General features: G+C 45.9%; 1 protein-coding gene across 1 annotated transcript; it reads left to right on the top strand.

The window, feature by feature from the left end:
* The first annotated feature begins 12,829 nt into the window (after nt 1–12,829).
* Nucleotides 12,830–17,958, top strand: LOC139272836 (zinc finger protein 239-like). The gene is made up of 2 exons (XM_070888952.1): nt 12,830–12,894; nt 17,211–17,958. Exon 2 carries the CDS (start codon nt 17,321–17,323, stop codon nt 17,915–17,917), a length of 597 nt encoding a protein of 198 aa, XP_070745053.1. The 5' UTR covers nt 12,830–12,894; nt 17,211–17,320; the 3' UTR covers nt 17,918–17,958.
* Nucleotides 17,959–19,059: the final 1,101 nt, after the last annotated feature.

Below are 19,059 nucleotides of genomic sequence, written 5' to 3' on the forward strand. Positions count from 1 at the left end.
CATATTTTATTAAAGTCATCACTAAGTACAAGGTAGAAACTCTGAACACACAGTTCTAGTTTCTCTGAAACATTCTTTCATCTCTTGTCCCTAAGCTGCAAGTCCCCCGTCCAACGCACTCTCTCCTCGTCACATCCTCTCTGTTTGAAATCCAGATTCAATGCATGCTCTGATATTTTTCCATTTCACTCCTGCAGGTGCTGCGTGATGTTGGGGTTCGGCCCCAGTCACTGTTTGCCCTCAAACAGATACATAATGAGGGGAAATCAATCTCTTCCTTTAACTCACAGCGACATGGAAAGAGGGAAGTGAATGATCTTTTCAACACCTGGTCCACTTGGCACTGAAGTGTCTGAAACTCCACTGCCTGTAGAAAGAGCTTTAACCAGTTACACAGCCTGAAAAAACACCAGGGAAACAAAATAGTGACAAATGTTGAATTGTTTGGTTGACAAAAGAAATCTTGCATTAGTTTTTAAACTATAAATTATTCAATGGGTTCACACTGATTCATGTGACTGTCCGACTCAGGTTTCACCCCTCAAGCTCCACGATTGGTTGCAGAACATGCTGCTTCCTGGGCCCTCCGGCCTCTTCCCTGTTGGTTCCCAGGGCAATCAATCACCACTCGCCAACATTATGGGGCTCAGAGGAAGAAAATAAATGAGGCTTTGAAACTGAGATGGGAAATGCAATTAGAGAAACATGATTGAATATATAAAAACTATTTAAAATCAAATGAAATGAATTATAATTAACATGTTCACTTCATGCCAAGTGGGAAACAAGTGATGTCTGGACTATGCAGGAGTGTTTGCACCTGGTTACACAATGTGTCACTGGCTCTCCACTCCAAATGCAGTTCTTCCAGTTTTGCTGGAGTAAATAAGGAGCAACTGTTTCCATTGGCAGAATGATTGGTCACCGGGTGACACAGATTTAAGGTGATTGGCAAAAGAACTAGAGACAACATGAGGAAACTTTTTTACGCAGCGAGTTGTGATCTGGATTGCACTCAAGATGGCTCAAGTGTCCACCTTCTGCACTGTCCCATTCTATGATTATGGCGGATGTCCATACCCAGAGTGCTCCGCGTGGTGGAATATGCCCTAGCTCCATCAGGTGGGGGGCGGGGGACAGTACTTCCGAGTCCAGTAGGACCAACAGTTTCCCATGTGGGACGGTCAAGGGAGGTGGGTTCCCTTCCCTGAAGGACATTAGTGAACCAGTTGGGTTTTACGACAATCATGGTCACTTTTTCCTAGTGCAAACCCCACAAATGACCAGATTCTTTCAGCTCAATTTCACACCGTGTCTTTATGTTTTTGTGGGTTCTCACACTCCATTTTTCCTGTTTGAAATTCATTTTACAGGGTAGTAAAAGGGGGCGATTTGTGCACTGGAAGCTCAAATCAAACATCACATCAAGATCTGACAGAGTTATTCAATACTCTGACCTGTCGAGACACCAGAAAATTCACACTAGAGAGACGCTGTTCGCCTGCTCAGAGTGTGGGAAGCGATTCACTCGGTCATCTACCCTGCTGAGACACCAGCGAGTTCACACTGATGAGAAGCCTTTTAAATGCCTGGATTGTGGGAAGTGCTATAAAAGTTCCAGGGAACTGATGTGCCATCAACGTGTTCACACTGACTAGTGCTTTCAGGTGGGCTTTTATCCCACCTTACTGTACACCAGCGCACTTACACTGGTGAGAGGCAGTTCACCTGCTGAGTGTGGGCAGAGAGTGTCAGTCATCCAGCCTGCTGACACACCAGCGAGTTCACAAGTGACTGCAGGAGTTGGATTCTGCTGTTAATCAAATCCAGGACTGAATCGTGTTCATTCTGCCTGTTGGGGTTTGTTTCTGCTGATAATACTCCAGTAACTGGACTGGACTTTAATATTTGGGATATAGGTAAATAAATCAGCGTTACTTTCAACACATTGCTGTAGATTTTTGTCTTTCCCACCTGAGTGTTTAGCATCACCTGGCTGGAGGACAATCTGGGGGGGAGGATTGTGCGGTGGGAACAGAACTTCAGCCTGGACAGAGTCCTTCAGGGCCACACTGAGAGGAGCAAACGGCACTTTGGTCTTTCTCGTCTCTCTTTATTGACAGCAAACTCTCTGTGTAGGTTAATCTTGACGCGTTTAAGGACCAGATCATATCCACCCAAGGGTGTTTAAAGAGATGGGACGTGTGCTCTGCTAGCCCCGTCCCCTTTCTATACAATTACAGCAGACAGGAACAAGGGCCTGAGGCTGATTAAAAGAAATAAGAACATAAGAAATAGGAGCAGGAGTAGGGCATTTAGCCCCTCGAGCCTGCTCCACCATTCCACAAGATCATGGCCTCAACTCAACTTCCCTGCCTGCTCCTGATAATCCTCGACACCTTTATTGTTCAAAAATCTCCATATCTCCACCTTAAATACATTCAATGACCCAGCCTCCACAGCTTTCTGGGGCAGAGAATTCCAGATTCACAACCCTCTGTGAAAAAATTCCTCCACATCTCAGTTCTAAATGGCCGCCCCCTTATTCTGAAACTATGCCCCCTAGTTCTAGATTTCCCCATGAGGGGAAACATCCTCTCTGCATCTACCCTGTCAAGCCCCCTCAGAATTTTATGTTTCAATAAAATCACCCCTCAGTCTTCTAAACTTCAATGGGTAATAGGCCCAACCTACTTAACCTCTCTTCATAAGGCAACCCTTTCATCTCAGGAATCAACCTCGTGAACCTTCTCTGAACTGCTTCCAGTGCAAGTATATCCTTTCTGAAATAAGGAGACCAAAACTGTACACAGTCAGGTTGAACCTCCCTTATCTGGGACTCCCTTATCCGGCACCAACCCTCGTCCGGCACGATTCCCGGTCGCCGGGTGGTGCATGCACAGAACTCCAATCCAACGCCCCCCCCCCCAGGTTTCCCATTCCCTTTTTAGGCACAACGATGATGCCTTTCCTTTATGATTTAATTAAATAATTCACCTAAACAGAAAATCAACATTTACTAGAAAGAAAGTGATCAGCAGTAACAGAAGCCCCTCAACCGGCGCCCACTGGTCCCACTGACACCTCCGGGGCCCACTGGTCCCACTGACACCTCCAGGCCCGCTGGTCCCACTGACACCTCCGGGGCCCGCTGGTCCCTCCGACACCTCGGGGCCCACTGGTCCCACTGACACCTCGAGGCCCGCTGGTCCCACTGACACCTCCGGGGCCCGCTGGTCCCTCCGACACCTCTGGGCCCGCTGGTCCCTCCGACACCTCGGGTCCCACTGACACCTCGAGGCCGGCTGGTATACTGACACCTCCGGGGCCCACTGGTCCCACTGACACCTCGAGGCCCGCTGGTCCCACTGACACCTCCGGGGCCCGCTGGTCCCTCCGACACCTCGGGGCCCGCTGGTCCCTCCGACACCTCGGGGCTCACTGGATCCGCCGACTCCTCAGGGCCCTCTGGTCCCACCGACACGTTGGGGCCCTCTCAGCCTACTGACAGCTCAGGGCCCACTGGTCCCACTGACACCTCGGGACCTGCTAGTCCCACCGACACTTCGGGGCCTGCTGGTCCCACTGACACCTCGGGGCCCTCTGGTCCCACGGACACCTCGGGGCCCGCTGGTCCCACCGACACCTCGGGGCCCGCTGGATCCGCTGACTCCTCAGGGCCCGCTGGTCCTACCGACACCTCGGGGCCCACTCGATCCACTGAAACTTCAGGGCCCGACCTCGGGCAACCTCCTCCCCCCCCCGACCTTGAGCGACCTCCCACCCCTCGGGCCGATTACCTCCCCTCATCTGATAAAACCCCTCATCCGGCACAGGCCAGGTCCCAAGGGTGCCGGAAAAGTGAGGTTCCACCTGTACTCCAGGTGTGGCCTCACCAATGCCCTGTACAGTTGTAGCAAGACTTCCAGACTTTTATCCCCCTTGCAATAAAGGCCAATATTCCTTTTGCCACGCATTTCATTTCAGCATAGGTTATACTGGGAGAAATGTTCAGCTAGTTTTCATTACAGGCAAAATGCAGAGCAAAAGAGCAGCATACTGGCATCTTAACAGTGTCTCATCGGCCTACAGGCTTTTGGTAAATACATTTGCTGAGTGGATACAAATGTAAATCAGCTTTGCAGGCGTGATGCTCTATTCACACATCGAAGGGGAGAGAGAGAGATGCTGTTGGGGCACACGCTAAGTCCAGTAGCTGAAAGTGATTAACCAACTGGGTTTTATATTTTGTGATCCTGGACCTGTTACCAATATCAGCAAAATTAAAGCCCATGGAATATAAGGGATAGTGGCAGCATGGATACGGAATTGGCTAAGTGACAGGAAACAGAGTAGTGGGGAAAGCTTGTTTTTCAGACTGTAGAAGGTATGCAGTGGTGTTCCCCAGGGTCAGTACTAGGTACCACTGCTTTTCTTGATATATATTAATGACTTAGACTTGGGTGTGCAGGGTACAATATCCAAATTTTCAGATGACTCAAAACTTGGAAGTATAGTAAACAGTGAGGAGGATAGTGAAAGACTTCAGGAAGACATAGACAGGCTGGTGAAATGGGCGGACACGTGACAGATGAAATTTAACGCAGAAAAGTTCAAAGTGATACATTTTGGTAGGAAGAATTAGGAGAGGAAATATAAATGAAAGGGTACAATTTTAAAGGGGTGCATGAACAGAGTGACTTGGGGGTATATGTGCACAAATCATTGAAGGTGGCAGCGCGGGTTGAGAAAGCAGTTAAAGAAACTTACGGGATCTTGGGCTTCAAGAATAGAGGTATAGAGTATAATGACAGAGGATGGGACGACCTTGGATCTGGACTGAAGGTGATGGATGTTGAACAGTTTCCCGTTTGTTCTGTAAACTAGCTCCACTCCAGTGGGGAGGTTACTGAGGGTGTGATGCAGCACTGCAGTAAGAAAGAACGAGAAGAGCGTTGGTGCAATGACACAGCCTTTCTTGACCTGGGTCTGAACGTGGATTGGGGCTGTGGTGGATCCGTTGGTCAGGATTACAGCTTGCATGTCATCATGGAGCAGGCAGAGGATGGTGACAAACTTGGAGGGCAGCCGAACTTGAGGAGGAACCTCCATAATACCTCACGGTTGACAGTGTCGAAAGCCTTTGTGAGGTCAAAGAAGGCCATGTACAGAGGTTGGTATTGTTCCCTGCATTTCTCTTTAATTTGACTCGCTGTGAAGATCATGTCCATTGTGCCCCTTAGTGGGCGGAATCTGCATTGCGACTCTGGGAGGAGCTATTCAACCACAGGGAAAAGGCGATTGAGGAGGATTCTTGTCATTGAATTACAGTATGCAGACGATGCTTGCGTCTGCGCACACTCGGAGGCCGAACACCAAACCATCGTCAATACCTTCACAGAAGGGTAGGGGAGCATGGGCCTTACACTAAACATCCATAAGACAAAAGTCCTCTCCCAACCTGCCCCCACCACACAGTACTGTCCCCTGATTATCAAAATCCACAATGAGGCCTTGGACAACGTGAACCATTTCCCAAACCTCGGGAGCCTACTGTCAACAAGGGCAGACGTCGATGATGAGTCCAACACCGCCTTCAGTGTGTCAGTGCAGCCTTCGGTCACCTGAGGAAGAGAGTGTTTGAAGACAAGGACCTCTGTGCCGGCACAGAGATCATGGTCTCCAGAGCAGTAGTGATACCCGCCCTCCTATATGCTTCAGAGACATGGACAATGTGCAGCAGGCACCTCAAAGCAGTGGAGAAATATCACCAACGCTGCCTCCGCAAGATCCTGCAAATGTATTGGCAGGATAGACGCACCAACGTCAGTGTTCTCGCTCAGGCCAACATCCCAAGCATCAAAGCATTGACTATGCTCAATCAGCTCTGATGGACAGGTCACATTATCTGCATGCTCGATATGAGACTCCAAAAACAAGCACTCTACTCGGAGCTCTGACATGGCAAATGAGCCCCAAGTGGGCAGAGGAAACACTTCAAGGACACCCTCAAAGCCTCCTTGAAAAGGTGCAACATCCCACAGACACCTGGGAATCCCTGGCCCAAGACCACTCAAAGTGGAGGAGAAGCATCCGGGAAGGCGCCAAACACCTCGAGTCTCTTCGCCTGGAGCTAGCGGAATCCAAGCCCAAACAGTAGAAGGAGCGCACAACAACCCAAGCACCCCACCCACCTGTCCCTTCAAATAACATCCCGTCAACCACCATCTGCCCCACCTGTGACAGAGACTGTATTAGACTCATTAGTCACCTGAGAACTCATTAATGTGGAAGCAAGTCATCCTCGACTCCGAGGGACTGCTTAAGAAGAAGCTAGAGTACAAAAGTGTGGATATTATGATGAACCTGTATAAAATACTGGTTCGGCCTCAACTGGAGTATTGTGTCCAAAGGCAACATAAGAAAAACATTTTTACGCAGCGAGTTGGTCCAGACCTACGTTCATCACTCGGGCAGTGTGAGCTGAGAATGTACGGTGGGGCAGCGGCACCAGGTGGTAACACGGGAGGTGAGCGAGCTCCAGGGAGTGGGTTAGAGAAACTCTGGGGGGTAAGCATCGAGTGTGGCCCCAGGCCCCGAGCCCCAAGCCCCAGGCCCCAAGGGAAAACAGTCCACATTATCCACTTTATAAACACCCGGTGTGGTGGGCCTCAGGCCCGAACAAGATCCTACGGGTTCGGGAAGTTCACAAGTGACTGCAGGGGCTGTGTTCTATTATTGCTGCTGTTAATCACATCGCACTCATTTTGATAGTTGGGGTTTAATCTGCTGATGTTAACAACCCCTATCACTGGGCTGGAGTTTAATATTTTGATATTTCAAATAACACAGTGTTGGTATTTGATGTCACCAAGATAAGAGGAGACTAATTGATGTCCTGTTACCGACTGCTCCAATTTTGGGCCTTTTCTCCTTTCTAACTCGATATTTTTTCTGTTATCATACCTTTGGTTACTCTCATGGACAAGTCCCAATTCCTCATTCCTTCCAGAGTGCCTTTCCTCGTCTTGGTATCCAGGGATAATATCGGTAACATGCCCAGAATCACTAAACACAGAACCCAGTCTGTTGATCACTTTCAACTACTGGACTTAGTGTGTGCCCCACAGCATCCGTCTCACCTTCGATTTCTCAACAGAGCATCACACCTGCAAACATGGTTTCAATTTAAATTTGATTCCACTCAGGAAATGTATTTAAAAAATAAATACGTAAAAGTAAACTGATCATATCAAATAATTGGCAAAAGTTTAGAGTCAACAAGATGAACAAGTAAACACATCACAGCCCAATAACCCAGCTCTATATTCACAGGATAATCTGTTATCAAACTCCTCGAGTGGACAGATTAGAGAACAATGCTAATTCTAAGAACATCTAGAATCTGTTATAAATATCTTTCACATCCTGACTGGTACAATCTGTCGGTTTCTTTTCAGTTGCAGTGAATGGAAGATTAGAGGGATGTTGGCATATGGAACTCGGTTAATTCAGCTTCTGAAAGGTGTTCGTGTCAAGTTCATTTGATAGAGGAGAAAATGTGGTTGGTATCATTAGAGAGAGGGAGAGAGAAAGAGACAGAATTCATTGAGCAACAGTTGGTGTTTGCAACCAATTAGCCGTGGATATTTCCATCGTAGAATGTTTAGATTAGAAATATTATGTTGGGATCAGAAATGTCTAAAGACCAGTGGTTTGTGCTTGCCACAGGAAGGCCACAGTGTTTTTACGTGCTTCTAATATTGATGCATGTTGCAGAAAATGCAGACTTGTGTCTCTAGACTATGTAGCAGCCAGGGACTACTATATTAGGTACTGCCTGCTCCAGTTTGATGAGAGGTTGATGGCATAGCAAGAGATCCAGCAGTTTTAAGAATTTATCTCCAGTTATCTGCAGACATCGAATGTCACAGTGTCTTTACAAAATTTGACATAAGATTACGCTATTGGGTTAAATTATCGGGATCAATTGTTATAGAACTGTTACAGAATTGAATTCTTATAGAATGGAAAAGTAGTGAAGTTATGCTTAACTTGTATCAAACATTGTTAGACTGTACTAAAGACTACTGAATACAAATCTAGTGCCATGTTAAAAAAAAAGGATATAGATGCACTGGAGGGGGTCCAGAGAAGATTTACAAGGATGATAGCAGAAATGAGGATATATCTATTCTATAAGGAGAGGCTGGGTCTCTTTTCTCTCCAAAAAAAAAGGCTGAATGGTGACCTAATAGATTTCTTTAAAATTATGAAAGGTTTTGATAGAGTAGATACAGAATGAGTGTTTCCACTTGTAGGGAAGAGCATAACTAGAGGCCATCAATATACGATAGTCACCAAGAAATCAAATAGGGAATTGAGAAGAAACTTTTTTACCCAAAGATTGGTGAGAATGTGGAACTCGCTACCACAGGAAGTGGTTGAAGTGAATAGTATAGAAGTATTTAAGGGGAGACTAGTCAAGCATTTGAGGGGGAAGGGAATAGAGAGTTATGCTGATAGAATTAGATGAGGACAGACGGGAGGAGGCTTGAGTGGAGTATAAACGCCAGTATGGTCTTGTTGTGCTGAATGGTATGTTTTTGTGTCGTATATCCCATGTAATCCTGTTTTCCAAGACACACTGCTTGAAGGTGGAGATAAATGACTTGCATCCAAATGCAATTGTTACTTTGCTCTTCTTTGTAACATCACAAAGTTTGGACAGAATTTGTTTGTGAAATTAAAATTGATGTGCTGTTCAAGCACATGAGGAGGGAAAGTTAACTGAAATTTAAGGGGATAATCAAGTTTGGTTTATGAAAAGATCCAATCCATGTGGTCTTGCTCAAACTGCATATTCAGAAAGAAGTTTTTTGAGGGAGACTGTTGTGTTAAAAGTAACTAACATCCTTCATCTTGCAGACTGAATTGCTCTCTGGCATATTTTGGGGAATAAAAGGTCCAAGAAGAGTTAAGTAAAAATGGTTAAATAAAATTAAACAAACAAAATGGGTTATAACTTGGAGCAAGTGGGAATGTTTGATCGATGTTGTAAAGATATTATGATAATATTGTATTAGACAGTAAAAATTCCTCCTGGGCTCATGAATGAAATGTTGACTACTGTATCAAAGTTGACGAGAGGAAGTGAGTGAAGATGTAAGATGAAAACAGGAAAATTACACCATCAATTTGGATTTTTTCTTAAATCATTGTTCTTGGGTGAATTGGCATAAATCATCTGGGTGCAATCTGGTATTAATGCAAATTTTTGTGAAAGTCAGGGAAGTGTAGTAAATTGATAAGATTTCTCTTCAAGATGTTTGTGTCATTGTCTGTACTGAACAACAAGAAAACTGGATTTGATGGCCTGACCACTATGATGGGGTTTATTTTCTCTTTAAAATGTTTTCAATTGTGTGTTTTACTGAAGTTAGGTGCAGTACTGAAGTTAATTGTGGGTGCTGACCTGTTTCTGGTGAATTAATGTGGACTGTGTTAATTGGGAATAGATTTGTGTGGGATCATTCAGTGCTGAACACATTGTTGGGCTGTGGGTTTGTCCTCAGTCCCAGTTAAGAAATGTTGTTGACACCAAATCTAGGGACCACTTACATTATGACACTAAATCCAGGGTCCACTTATACTGTGACACCAAATGCAGGGACCACATGCATTGTGACACCAAATTCAGGGATCACTTACATTCCGACAGTAAAACCAGGGACCACTTGTATTGTGATCTCAAATCCATTGACCACTTACCCTATGACACTAAATTCATGGACCACTTACACTGATAAACTAGATTCAGGGACTACTTACACCATGACACTAAATCCAGGGATTACCAATACTGTGACACAAAATTCAGGAACCAGTTACACTGAAGCACCAAATCCAGGGACCACTTACACTGAGACACCAATTTAGATAGCGCCTTTCACGACCACCGGACATCTCAAATTTTTTTTGCAGCCAATAAAGTACTTTTTGGAGTGTAGTCACTGTTGTAATGTGGGAAACTCGGCGGCCAATTTGCGCACAGCGAGCTCCCACAAACAGCATTGTGATAATGACTAGATAATCTGTTTTTTTGTTATGTTGATTGAGGGATAAATATTGGCCAGGGCACCGGGGATAACTGGCCCGCTCTTCTTTGAAATAAATGTAGCATCACGGGATCGTTTAGCGCACTTGAAAGAGCAACCGGGGCCTCGGTCTTCACAGTGGAAGACAAAAACCATGCCAAAAATTGCTGGTCACAGGAATGTGGGAAGGGAGGACCTTGAGTCAATCACTATCACTAGGGGGCTAGTGCTGGACACGCTAATGGGATTCAAGCTAGACAAGTCCTCTGGTCCTGATGAAATGCATCCCAGGGTATTAAAAGAGATGGCGGAAGTTATAGCAGATGCATTCGTTATAATCTACCAACATTTTCTGGACTCTGGGGAGGTACCAGTGGATTGGAAAGCAGCTAATGTAATGCCTCTGTTTAAAAAAGGGGGCAGAAAAAGGCAGGTAACTATAGGCCGGTTAGTTTAACATCTGTAGTGGGGAAAATGTTTGAAGCTATCATTAAGGAAGAAATAGCGAGACATCTAGATAGGAATAGTGCAATCAAGCAGACGCAGCATGGATTTATGAAGGGAAAATCATGTTTAACTCATTTACTGGAATTCGTTGAGGATATAACAAGCATGGTGGATAGAGGTGTACCGATGGATGTGGTGTATTTAGATTTCCAAAAGGCATTCGATAAGGTGCTACACAAAAGGTTACTGCAGAAGATAGAGGTACGCGGATTCAGAGGAAATGTATTAGCATGGATAGACAATTGGCTGGCGAACAGAAAGCAGAGAGTCGGGATAAATGGGTCCTTTTCGGGTTGGAAATCGGTGGTTAGTGGTGTGCCACAGGGATCGGTGCTGGGACCACAGCTGTTTACAATATACATAGATGACCTGGAAGAGAGGACAGAATGTAGTGTAACAAAATTTGCAGATGATACTAAGGTTAGTGGGAAAGTGGGTTGTGTAGAGGACACAGAGAGGCTGCAAAGAGATTTGGATAGGTGAAGCGAATGGGCAACGGTTTGGCAGATGGAATACAATGTCAGAAAGTGTGAGGTCATCCACCTTGGGAAAATTATTTGAATGGGGAGAAATTACAACATGCTGAGATGCAAAGGGACCTGGGGGTCCTTGTGCATGAAACTCTTTTGAGTTTACCTGAAAATAAACATAAACATTAAACCGTGCCACCCGCCTGGGTAACACAGCAGACATTTTCAAGGCCCCTTTTTTTTTTTGGCGCTAAAATCAAATTTTTTCCAGTGCCCCCTATAAAAGGAGAGGGGGACACTAAAAGCACCGGCAATTAAAACAAATTAAACTTTAAAACGTAAAATCAAATTAAAATTTGGTTGTCCTTGTGCATGAAACTCTTTTTGGAGTTCACCTGCAAAACATAAAACGTTAAACGTCCTTGTGCATGAATCCCAAAAAGTTAGTTTGCAGGTGCAGCAGGTAATCAGGAGGTGAATGGAATGTTGGCCTTCATTGCGAGAGGGATGGAGTACAAAAGCAGGGCGTTCCTGCTGCAACTGTATAGGATATTGTTAAGGCCGCACCTGGAGTACTGCGTGCAGTTTTGGTCACCTTACTAAAGGAAGGATATACTGGCTTTGGAGGGGGTACAGAGATGATTCACTGGGCTTATTCCGGAGATGAGGGGGTTACCTTATGATGATAGATTGAGTAGACTGGGTCTTTACTCGTTGGAGTTCAGAAGGATGAGGGGTGATCTTATAGAAACATTTAAAATCATGAAAGGGATAGACAAGATAGAGGCAGAGAGGTTGTTTCCACTGTTAGGGGAGGCTAGAACTAGGGGGCACAGCCTCAAAATACGGGGGAGTCCATTTAAAATCGAGTTGAGAAGGAATTTCTTCTCCCAGAGGGTTGTGAATCTGTGGAATACTCTGCCCAAGGAAGCAGTTGAGGCTGGCTCATTGAATGTATTCAAGTCACAGATAGATAGATTTTTAACCAATAAGGGAATTAGAGGTTACGGGGAGAGGGCGGGTCAGTGGAGCTGAGTCCACGGCCATATCAGCCATGATCTTATTGAATGGCGGAGCAGGCTCGAGGGGCTAGATGGCCTATTCCTGTTCCTAATTCTTATGTTCTTATGTTATGTTCTTATGTTCTCAATTTACAGTGCAGTGCACCCCCGACCTTATGACTCAGAGACGAGTGTGCTGCGCAGTGCTTACACTGAGACTACAAAATTACAAAGGGTATACGGCACATAAACGGGTCATTCTGACTATTCAGTCCATGCCGGCGTTTATGCTCCGCTCGGGAATTATCGAGCCTCAACATGAGGAATGGTAATCTTCAGCCCAGGTATAGAGGTTATCAAGATTAGAAGAAACAAACTCTAGCTACCAGAATGAACATGGTTCATGCTCAAAGCAATCACGATAAACCAGGTCTATTCACGAACGTGGGCTTTCAATGGTGGGGCTTTTCCCCAGCATTCACCGCGGGGGAGAAGGTGCTGCACCCAGCCTACAGGAGCCAAGTGCGCACGCGCGGGACCCGCCTTGGTTTGGAGCATGCGCGGTGAGTGGCATGGTGGATGGAGACAGTATCAAGCTGCTGCGGACGAATCGGTAATATTCAGCGGAGAGGAGAGGCGTAATGGATCCGCGAGTGGCTGGAGAGGGTTCCTAAACAACTGGTGTATGCCGCAAGCCCGGAATAATAACCTGATAGCCCCACGTTTGCAGCTCGCGGCTTTCTCCAGGTTACAGGCTCAGGCTAACGGCCGCCATCTTTGTGCAGGAAGGCCGGTTCAGCGCTCCGCCATCTTGAAACAGTGAGTGGCAAAGTGTGGGTGGGGCTTCAGTGTTTCGTCCCAACTGGGTCCCAGTGCCCGTGGATAGGCTTAATGCCTCAGTTACTTTTCTCTCACTCTCCACACGTTAGATTTCTCACCATCTCTCCGAAAGATGCTCCTCAGTTCACATCTCACACATTTGTAGCAAGAGCCCCAGAGATGGGTCCCCTTAGAAACATAGAAAATAGGTGCAGGAGTAGGCCATTCGACCCTTCTAACCTGCACCGCCATTCAATGAGTTCATGGCTGAACATGCAACTTCAGTACCCCATTCCTGCTTTCTCACCATACCCCTTGATTCTCCTAGTAGTAAGGACTTCATCTAACTCCTTTTTGAATATATTTAGTGAATTGGCCTCAACAACTTTCTGTGGTAGAGAATTCCACAGGTTCACCACTCTCTGGGTGAAGAAGTTCCCCCTCATCTCGGTCCTAAATGGCTTACCCCTTATCCTTAGACTGTGTCCCCTGGTTCTGGACTTCCCCAACATTGGGAACATTCTTCCTGCATCTAACCTGTCTAAACCCGTCAGAATTTTAAACGTTTCTCTGAGGTCCCCTCTCATTCTTCTGAACTCCAGTGAATACAATCCCAGTTGATCCAGTCTTTCTTGATAGGTCAGTCCTGCCATCCCGGGAATCAGTCTGGTGAACCTTCGCTGCACTCCCTCAATAGCAAGAATGTCCTTCCTCAGGTTAGGTGACCAAAATTGTACACAATACTCCAGGTGTGGCCTCACCAAGGCCCTGTACAATTGTAGCAACACCTCCCTGCCCCTGTACTCAAATCCCCTCGCTATGAAGGCCAACATGCCATTTGCTTTCTTAACCGCCTGCTGTACCTGCATGCCAACCTTCAATGACTGATGTACCATGACACCCAGGTCTCTTTGCACCTCCCCTTTTCCTAATCTATCACCATTCAGATAATAGTCTGTCTCTCTGTTTTTACCACCAAAGTGGATAACCTCACATTTATCCACATTATACTTCATCTGCCATGCATTTGCCCACTCACCTAACCTATCCAAGTCGCTCTGCAGCCTCATAGCATCCTCCTCGCAGCTCACACTGCCACCCAACTTAGTGTCATCCGCAAATTTGGAGATACTACATTTAATCCCCTCGTCTAAATCATTAATGTACAGTGTAAGCAGCTGAGGCCCCAGCACAGAACCTTGCGGTACCCCACTAGCCACTGCTTGCCATTCTGAAAAGTCCCCATTTACTCCTACTCTTTGCTTCCTGTCTGACAACCAGTTCTCAATCCATGTCAGTACACTACCCCCAATCCCGTGTGCTTTAACTTTGCACATTAATCTCTTGTGTGGGACCTTGTTGAAAGCCTTCTGAAAGTCCAAATATACCACATCAACTGGTTCTCCCTTGTCCACTCTACTGGAAACATCCTCAAAAAATTCCAGAAGATTTGTCAAGCATGATTTCCCTTTCACAAATCCATGCTGACTTGGACCTATCATATTACCTCTTTCCAAATGCACTGCTATGACATCCTTAATAATTGATTCCATCATTTTACCCACTACCGATGTCAGGCTGACCAGTCTATAATTCCCTGTTTTCTCTCTCCCTCCTTTTTTAAAAAGTGGGGTTACATTGGCTACCCTCCACTCTATAGGAACTGATCCAGAGTCAATGGAATGTTGGAAAATGACTGTCAATGCATCCACTATTTCCAAGGCCACCTCCTTAAGTACTCTGGGATGCAGTCCATCAGGCCTTGGGGATTTATCGGCCTTCAATCCCATCAATTTCCCCAACACAATTTCCCGACTAATAAGGATTTCCCGCAGTTCCTCCTCCTTACAAGACACTCCGACCCCTTTTATATCGGAAGGTTGTTTGTGTCCTCCTTCGTGAATACCGAACCAAAGTACTTGTTCAATTGGTCCGCCATTTCTTTGTTCCCCGTTATGACTTCCCCTGATTCTGACTGCAGAGGACCTACGTTTGTCTTTACTAACCTTTTTCTCTTTACATATCTATAGAAACTTTTGCAATCCGTCTTAATGTTCCCTGCAAGCTTCTTCTCGTACTCCATTTTCCCTGCCCTAATCAAACCCTTTGTCCTCTTCTGCTGAGTTCTAAATTTCTCCCAGTCCCCGGGTTCGCTGCTATTTCTGGCCAATTTGTATGCCACTTCCTTGACTTTAATGCTATCCCTGATTTCCCTTGATAGCCACGGTTGAGCCACCTTCCCTTTTTCATTTTTACACCTGACAGGAATGTACAATTGTTGTAGTTCATCCATGCAGTCTCTAAATGTCTGCCATTGCCCATCCACAGTCAACCCCTTCAGTATCATTCGCCAATCTATCCGAGCCAATTCATGCCTCATACCTTCAAAGTTACCCTTCTTTAAGTTCTGGACCATGGTCTCTGAATTAACTGTTTCATATAGTCCCTTCTATAGTCCTAGGGCTGGAATGCCCCGTCTACAGTCCCAGGGTTAGAATCCCCATGTACAGTCCCAGGTATAGAATCCCCATGTACAGTCCCAGGATTGGAAGCCCCATGTACAGTCCCAGGGTTAGAATCCCCATGTACAGTCCCAGAGTTGGAATTCCCATGTACAGTCCCAGGGTTAGAATCACCATGTACAGTCCCAGGGTGAGAATCTACATATACAGTAGCAGGGGTAGAATCCCCATGTACAGTCCCAGGGTTAGAATCACCATGTACAGACCCAGGGTTAGAATCCCTATATACAGTCCCAGGGTTAGAATCCCCATGTACAGTCCCAGGGTTAGAATTCCCATGTACACTCCCAGGATTGGAATCTCCATGTATAGTCCCAGGGTTGGAATCCTGGGACTGTACACAGACAAATAAAAAAAGAGAGGCCTTGAATCTGAGTTGGGAAAACAATCATAGAAACATGATTCAGTTTGCATACTAATATATTTGAAATCAAATCCAATGAATTGTTGCAAGTAACATATTCCTTTCATGCCAAGTGGGAAACAAATGATGTCTGTGATGTGCAGAGTGTTTGCACCTGGTTACACAGCATGTCTCCTGCCCGCTCCCCATAACCCTTATCCCCTTATCATTTAAGAAACTGTCTATTTCCGTCTTAAATTTATTCAATGTCCCAGCATCCACAGCTCTCTGAGGCAGCAAATTGCACAGATTTACAACTCTCTGAGAGAATAAATTTCTCCTCATCTCTGTTTTAAATGGACAGCCCCTTATTCTAAGATCATGCCCTCTAGTTCTAGTCTCTCTCATTAGTGGAAACATCCTCTCTGCATCCACCTTGTCAAGCCCCCTCGTAATCTTATACGTTTCGATAAGATCACGTCTCATTCTTCTTAATTCCAATGAGTAGAGGCCCAACCTACTCAACCTTTCCTCATAAGTCAACCCGCTCATCTCCGGAATCTACCTAGTGAACCTTCTCTGAACTGCCTCCAAAGCAAGGAGTCGATGAGGAACTTCAGTTATGTGGAGAGACTGGAGAATGTTTCCTCCGGAGAGCAAAAAAGGATAAAAGGAGATTTGATAGAGATGTACAAAAAGAATAAATATGGAGAAAGTGTTTCCAGTGGCAGAAGGGTAGGTAACCAGAGGAGTCAGACTTCAGATGATTGGAAAAAGAACCGGGGGTGAGATGTGGAATCATTTGTTACACAGTGACTAGTTGTGACTTGGAATGCTCTGCCTGAAAGGGTGGTGAAAGGAGATTCAATAGTAACCTTTGAAGGGGAAAATATACCATGCTACGGGTAAAGAGCAGAGGAGTGAGACTCGTTGAATAGTTCTACCAAAAGGCTGGCACAGACACGATGGGCTAAATGGCCTCCTTCTGTGCTGTACCACTCTCCGACAATGGCAGATAGTCTTACCCAGAATGCCCTGCGTGGGGGAATGTGACCTATCTCCATCAGCAGGGGGGGGGGGCAGCGCACGGGAAGGGCTGATCCCAGAGAGTGCTTTCCTGCGCAGAGCGGCTGCTGGAGACTGAGCAGAGCGAGCGCGGTCTCAGCAACACCGAGTGCAGGTCTCAGACCCCGAGTCAGAGCCACAGGGCCTGGTAGACATGCGGCCAGGGCTCCGGCACCAGGAAGCCCCAGGGGCAGCACCTCCCCCACACAAGGAAAACAACAACAACAACAACAACAACGACAATCTGGCAGCTTTTATGGTGACATTTCTCCAGTGCCAGCCCTACAAATGACCAGATTCATTAAGCTCAATTTCACAACCTGTCTTTATGTTTTGGTAGGTTTTCTCTCAAGCTTCCTTTTTCCTGTTTGAAATTCATTTTACAGGGTGTCAAAAGGGGAGGATTTGCAGACGGGAATCTCAAACCAAATGTCACATCAAGATCTCATGGAGTTACTCGATTACATCGGGACGGAAATATGATCGGCCTTTGAACATGAAAGCTAAAAGCAACGTTCACAGTGGGGTGTGTGGACAAGGCTTCAGCCTATCGTCTAACCTGGAGAGACACAAGTGCAGTCACACTGGGGAGAGGCCATTCACCTGCTTCGTTTGTGGGCAGGGTTTCATTCGGTCATCCAACCTGCTGACACACCAGCGAGTTCACACTGCGGAGAGGCCGTTCACCTGCTCCGTGTGTGGCAAGCGATTCGCTCAGTCATCCGAACTGCTGATACACCAACGAGTTCATACTGGGGAGAGGCCGTTCACTTGCTCTGAGTGTGGGAAGGGATTCAATCGGTCATCTCACCTGTTGATACACCAGCGAGTTCATACTGGGGAGAGGCCGTTCACCTGCTCTGAATGTGGAAAGGGATTCACTCAGTCATCCAGCCTGCTGAAACACCAGCGAGTTCATACTGGAGAGAGACCGTTCACCTGCTCTGAATGTGGGAAGAGTTTCACTCAGTCATCCGACCTGCTGAGACACCAGCGAGTTCACACTGGGGAGAGACCGTTCACATGCTCTGAATGTGGGAAGGGGTTCAATCAGCCATCCCACCTGCTGAAACACCAGAGAGTTCACAAGTGACTGCAAGGTTTGGATTCTGCTGTTGTTGCTGCTGTTAATCACATCCTGGATTGAATCATGTTCATTCTGACTGTTGGAGTTTGCTTCTGCTGGTGTTGATAATCTTTTAACTGAGCTGGAGTTTAATATTTTGATATTTCAAATAACACAGTTTGTCAATATTTAATGTCTCCAAGATAAGAGGAGACTAATTGATGTCCTTTTACTGACTGCTACATTTTTGGGCTTTTTCTCCTTTCTAACTCCACATTATTTCAGTTTTCATACCTTCAGTTACTTCATGGACAAGTCCCAGCTCCCCATACCTCCCAGTGTACCTCTCCTATCCTTGGAATGCAGCGATGATATCGGTAACATGCCTGGGATCACGAAACACAAAATCCAATCTGTTAATCACTTTCAGCTACTGGACTTTGCGTGTGCCCCACAGCATTTCTCACCTTTGATGTGTCAATAGAGCATCACGCTTGCAAACCTCATCTTGAATTTAAATCCACTCATAAAATATATTTAACCAAATATAAACAAGTAAATACATCATGGCGCAATAATGCAACTTTATATTCACAGCAAGAAGTCTGTTATCTAACTCCTCGAGTGGACAAAATAAATATCCCAAGAGCTCCATGAATCCTTCAATACCTTTCAAATCGTGACCAGTTCCTCCCTATTCTAGAATTCCCCATTCCTGTGGGAGTCGATATTGATCAAAAACTGCTAATTGGAAATTTGTAACATTTTTTCTCTTTCTGGTGTTTAAAGCTGACCAGTTCCTTCTCTCAGAGAATCTGCAAGGAGACTCTTTGATTTAAACACAGATCTCCCCTCTCTTATAGCTGGTATTAGAGTTACTGGGAATTTGAATACCTGACCACTCAAAAGGGCCCGTCAGTCATACGCAGACTGAACCAATCACACAGCTCGGTGTTAGTGTGAACTATTCCTCTCTCCAGCCTGTAACCAATAAAACTTGTAACACTGAGGCTGAAATTCCACTTCCATTTGCCGGGGGTGCAGGCAGTGCTGGGCACAGAGGGAGCAGCAAACCGGGTTCAGAGTGGGCATGCTGACTTTACCCTTTCCCGGGGTTTTCTCCTGAGCATGTGCTGAGGCCCAGTGCTTTCACTGCTCTGGGGTATTTC

The sequence above is a fragment of the Pristiophorus japonicus genome, chromosome 9 (assembly GCF_044704955.1).
Source record: "Pristiophorus japonicus isolate sPriJap1 chromosome 9, sPriJap1.hap1, whole genome shotgun sequence".
Taxonomy (NCBI): Eukaryota; Metazoa; Chordata; class Chondrichthyes; family Pristiophoridae; genus Pristiophorus; species Pristiophorus japonicus.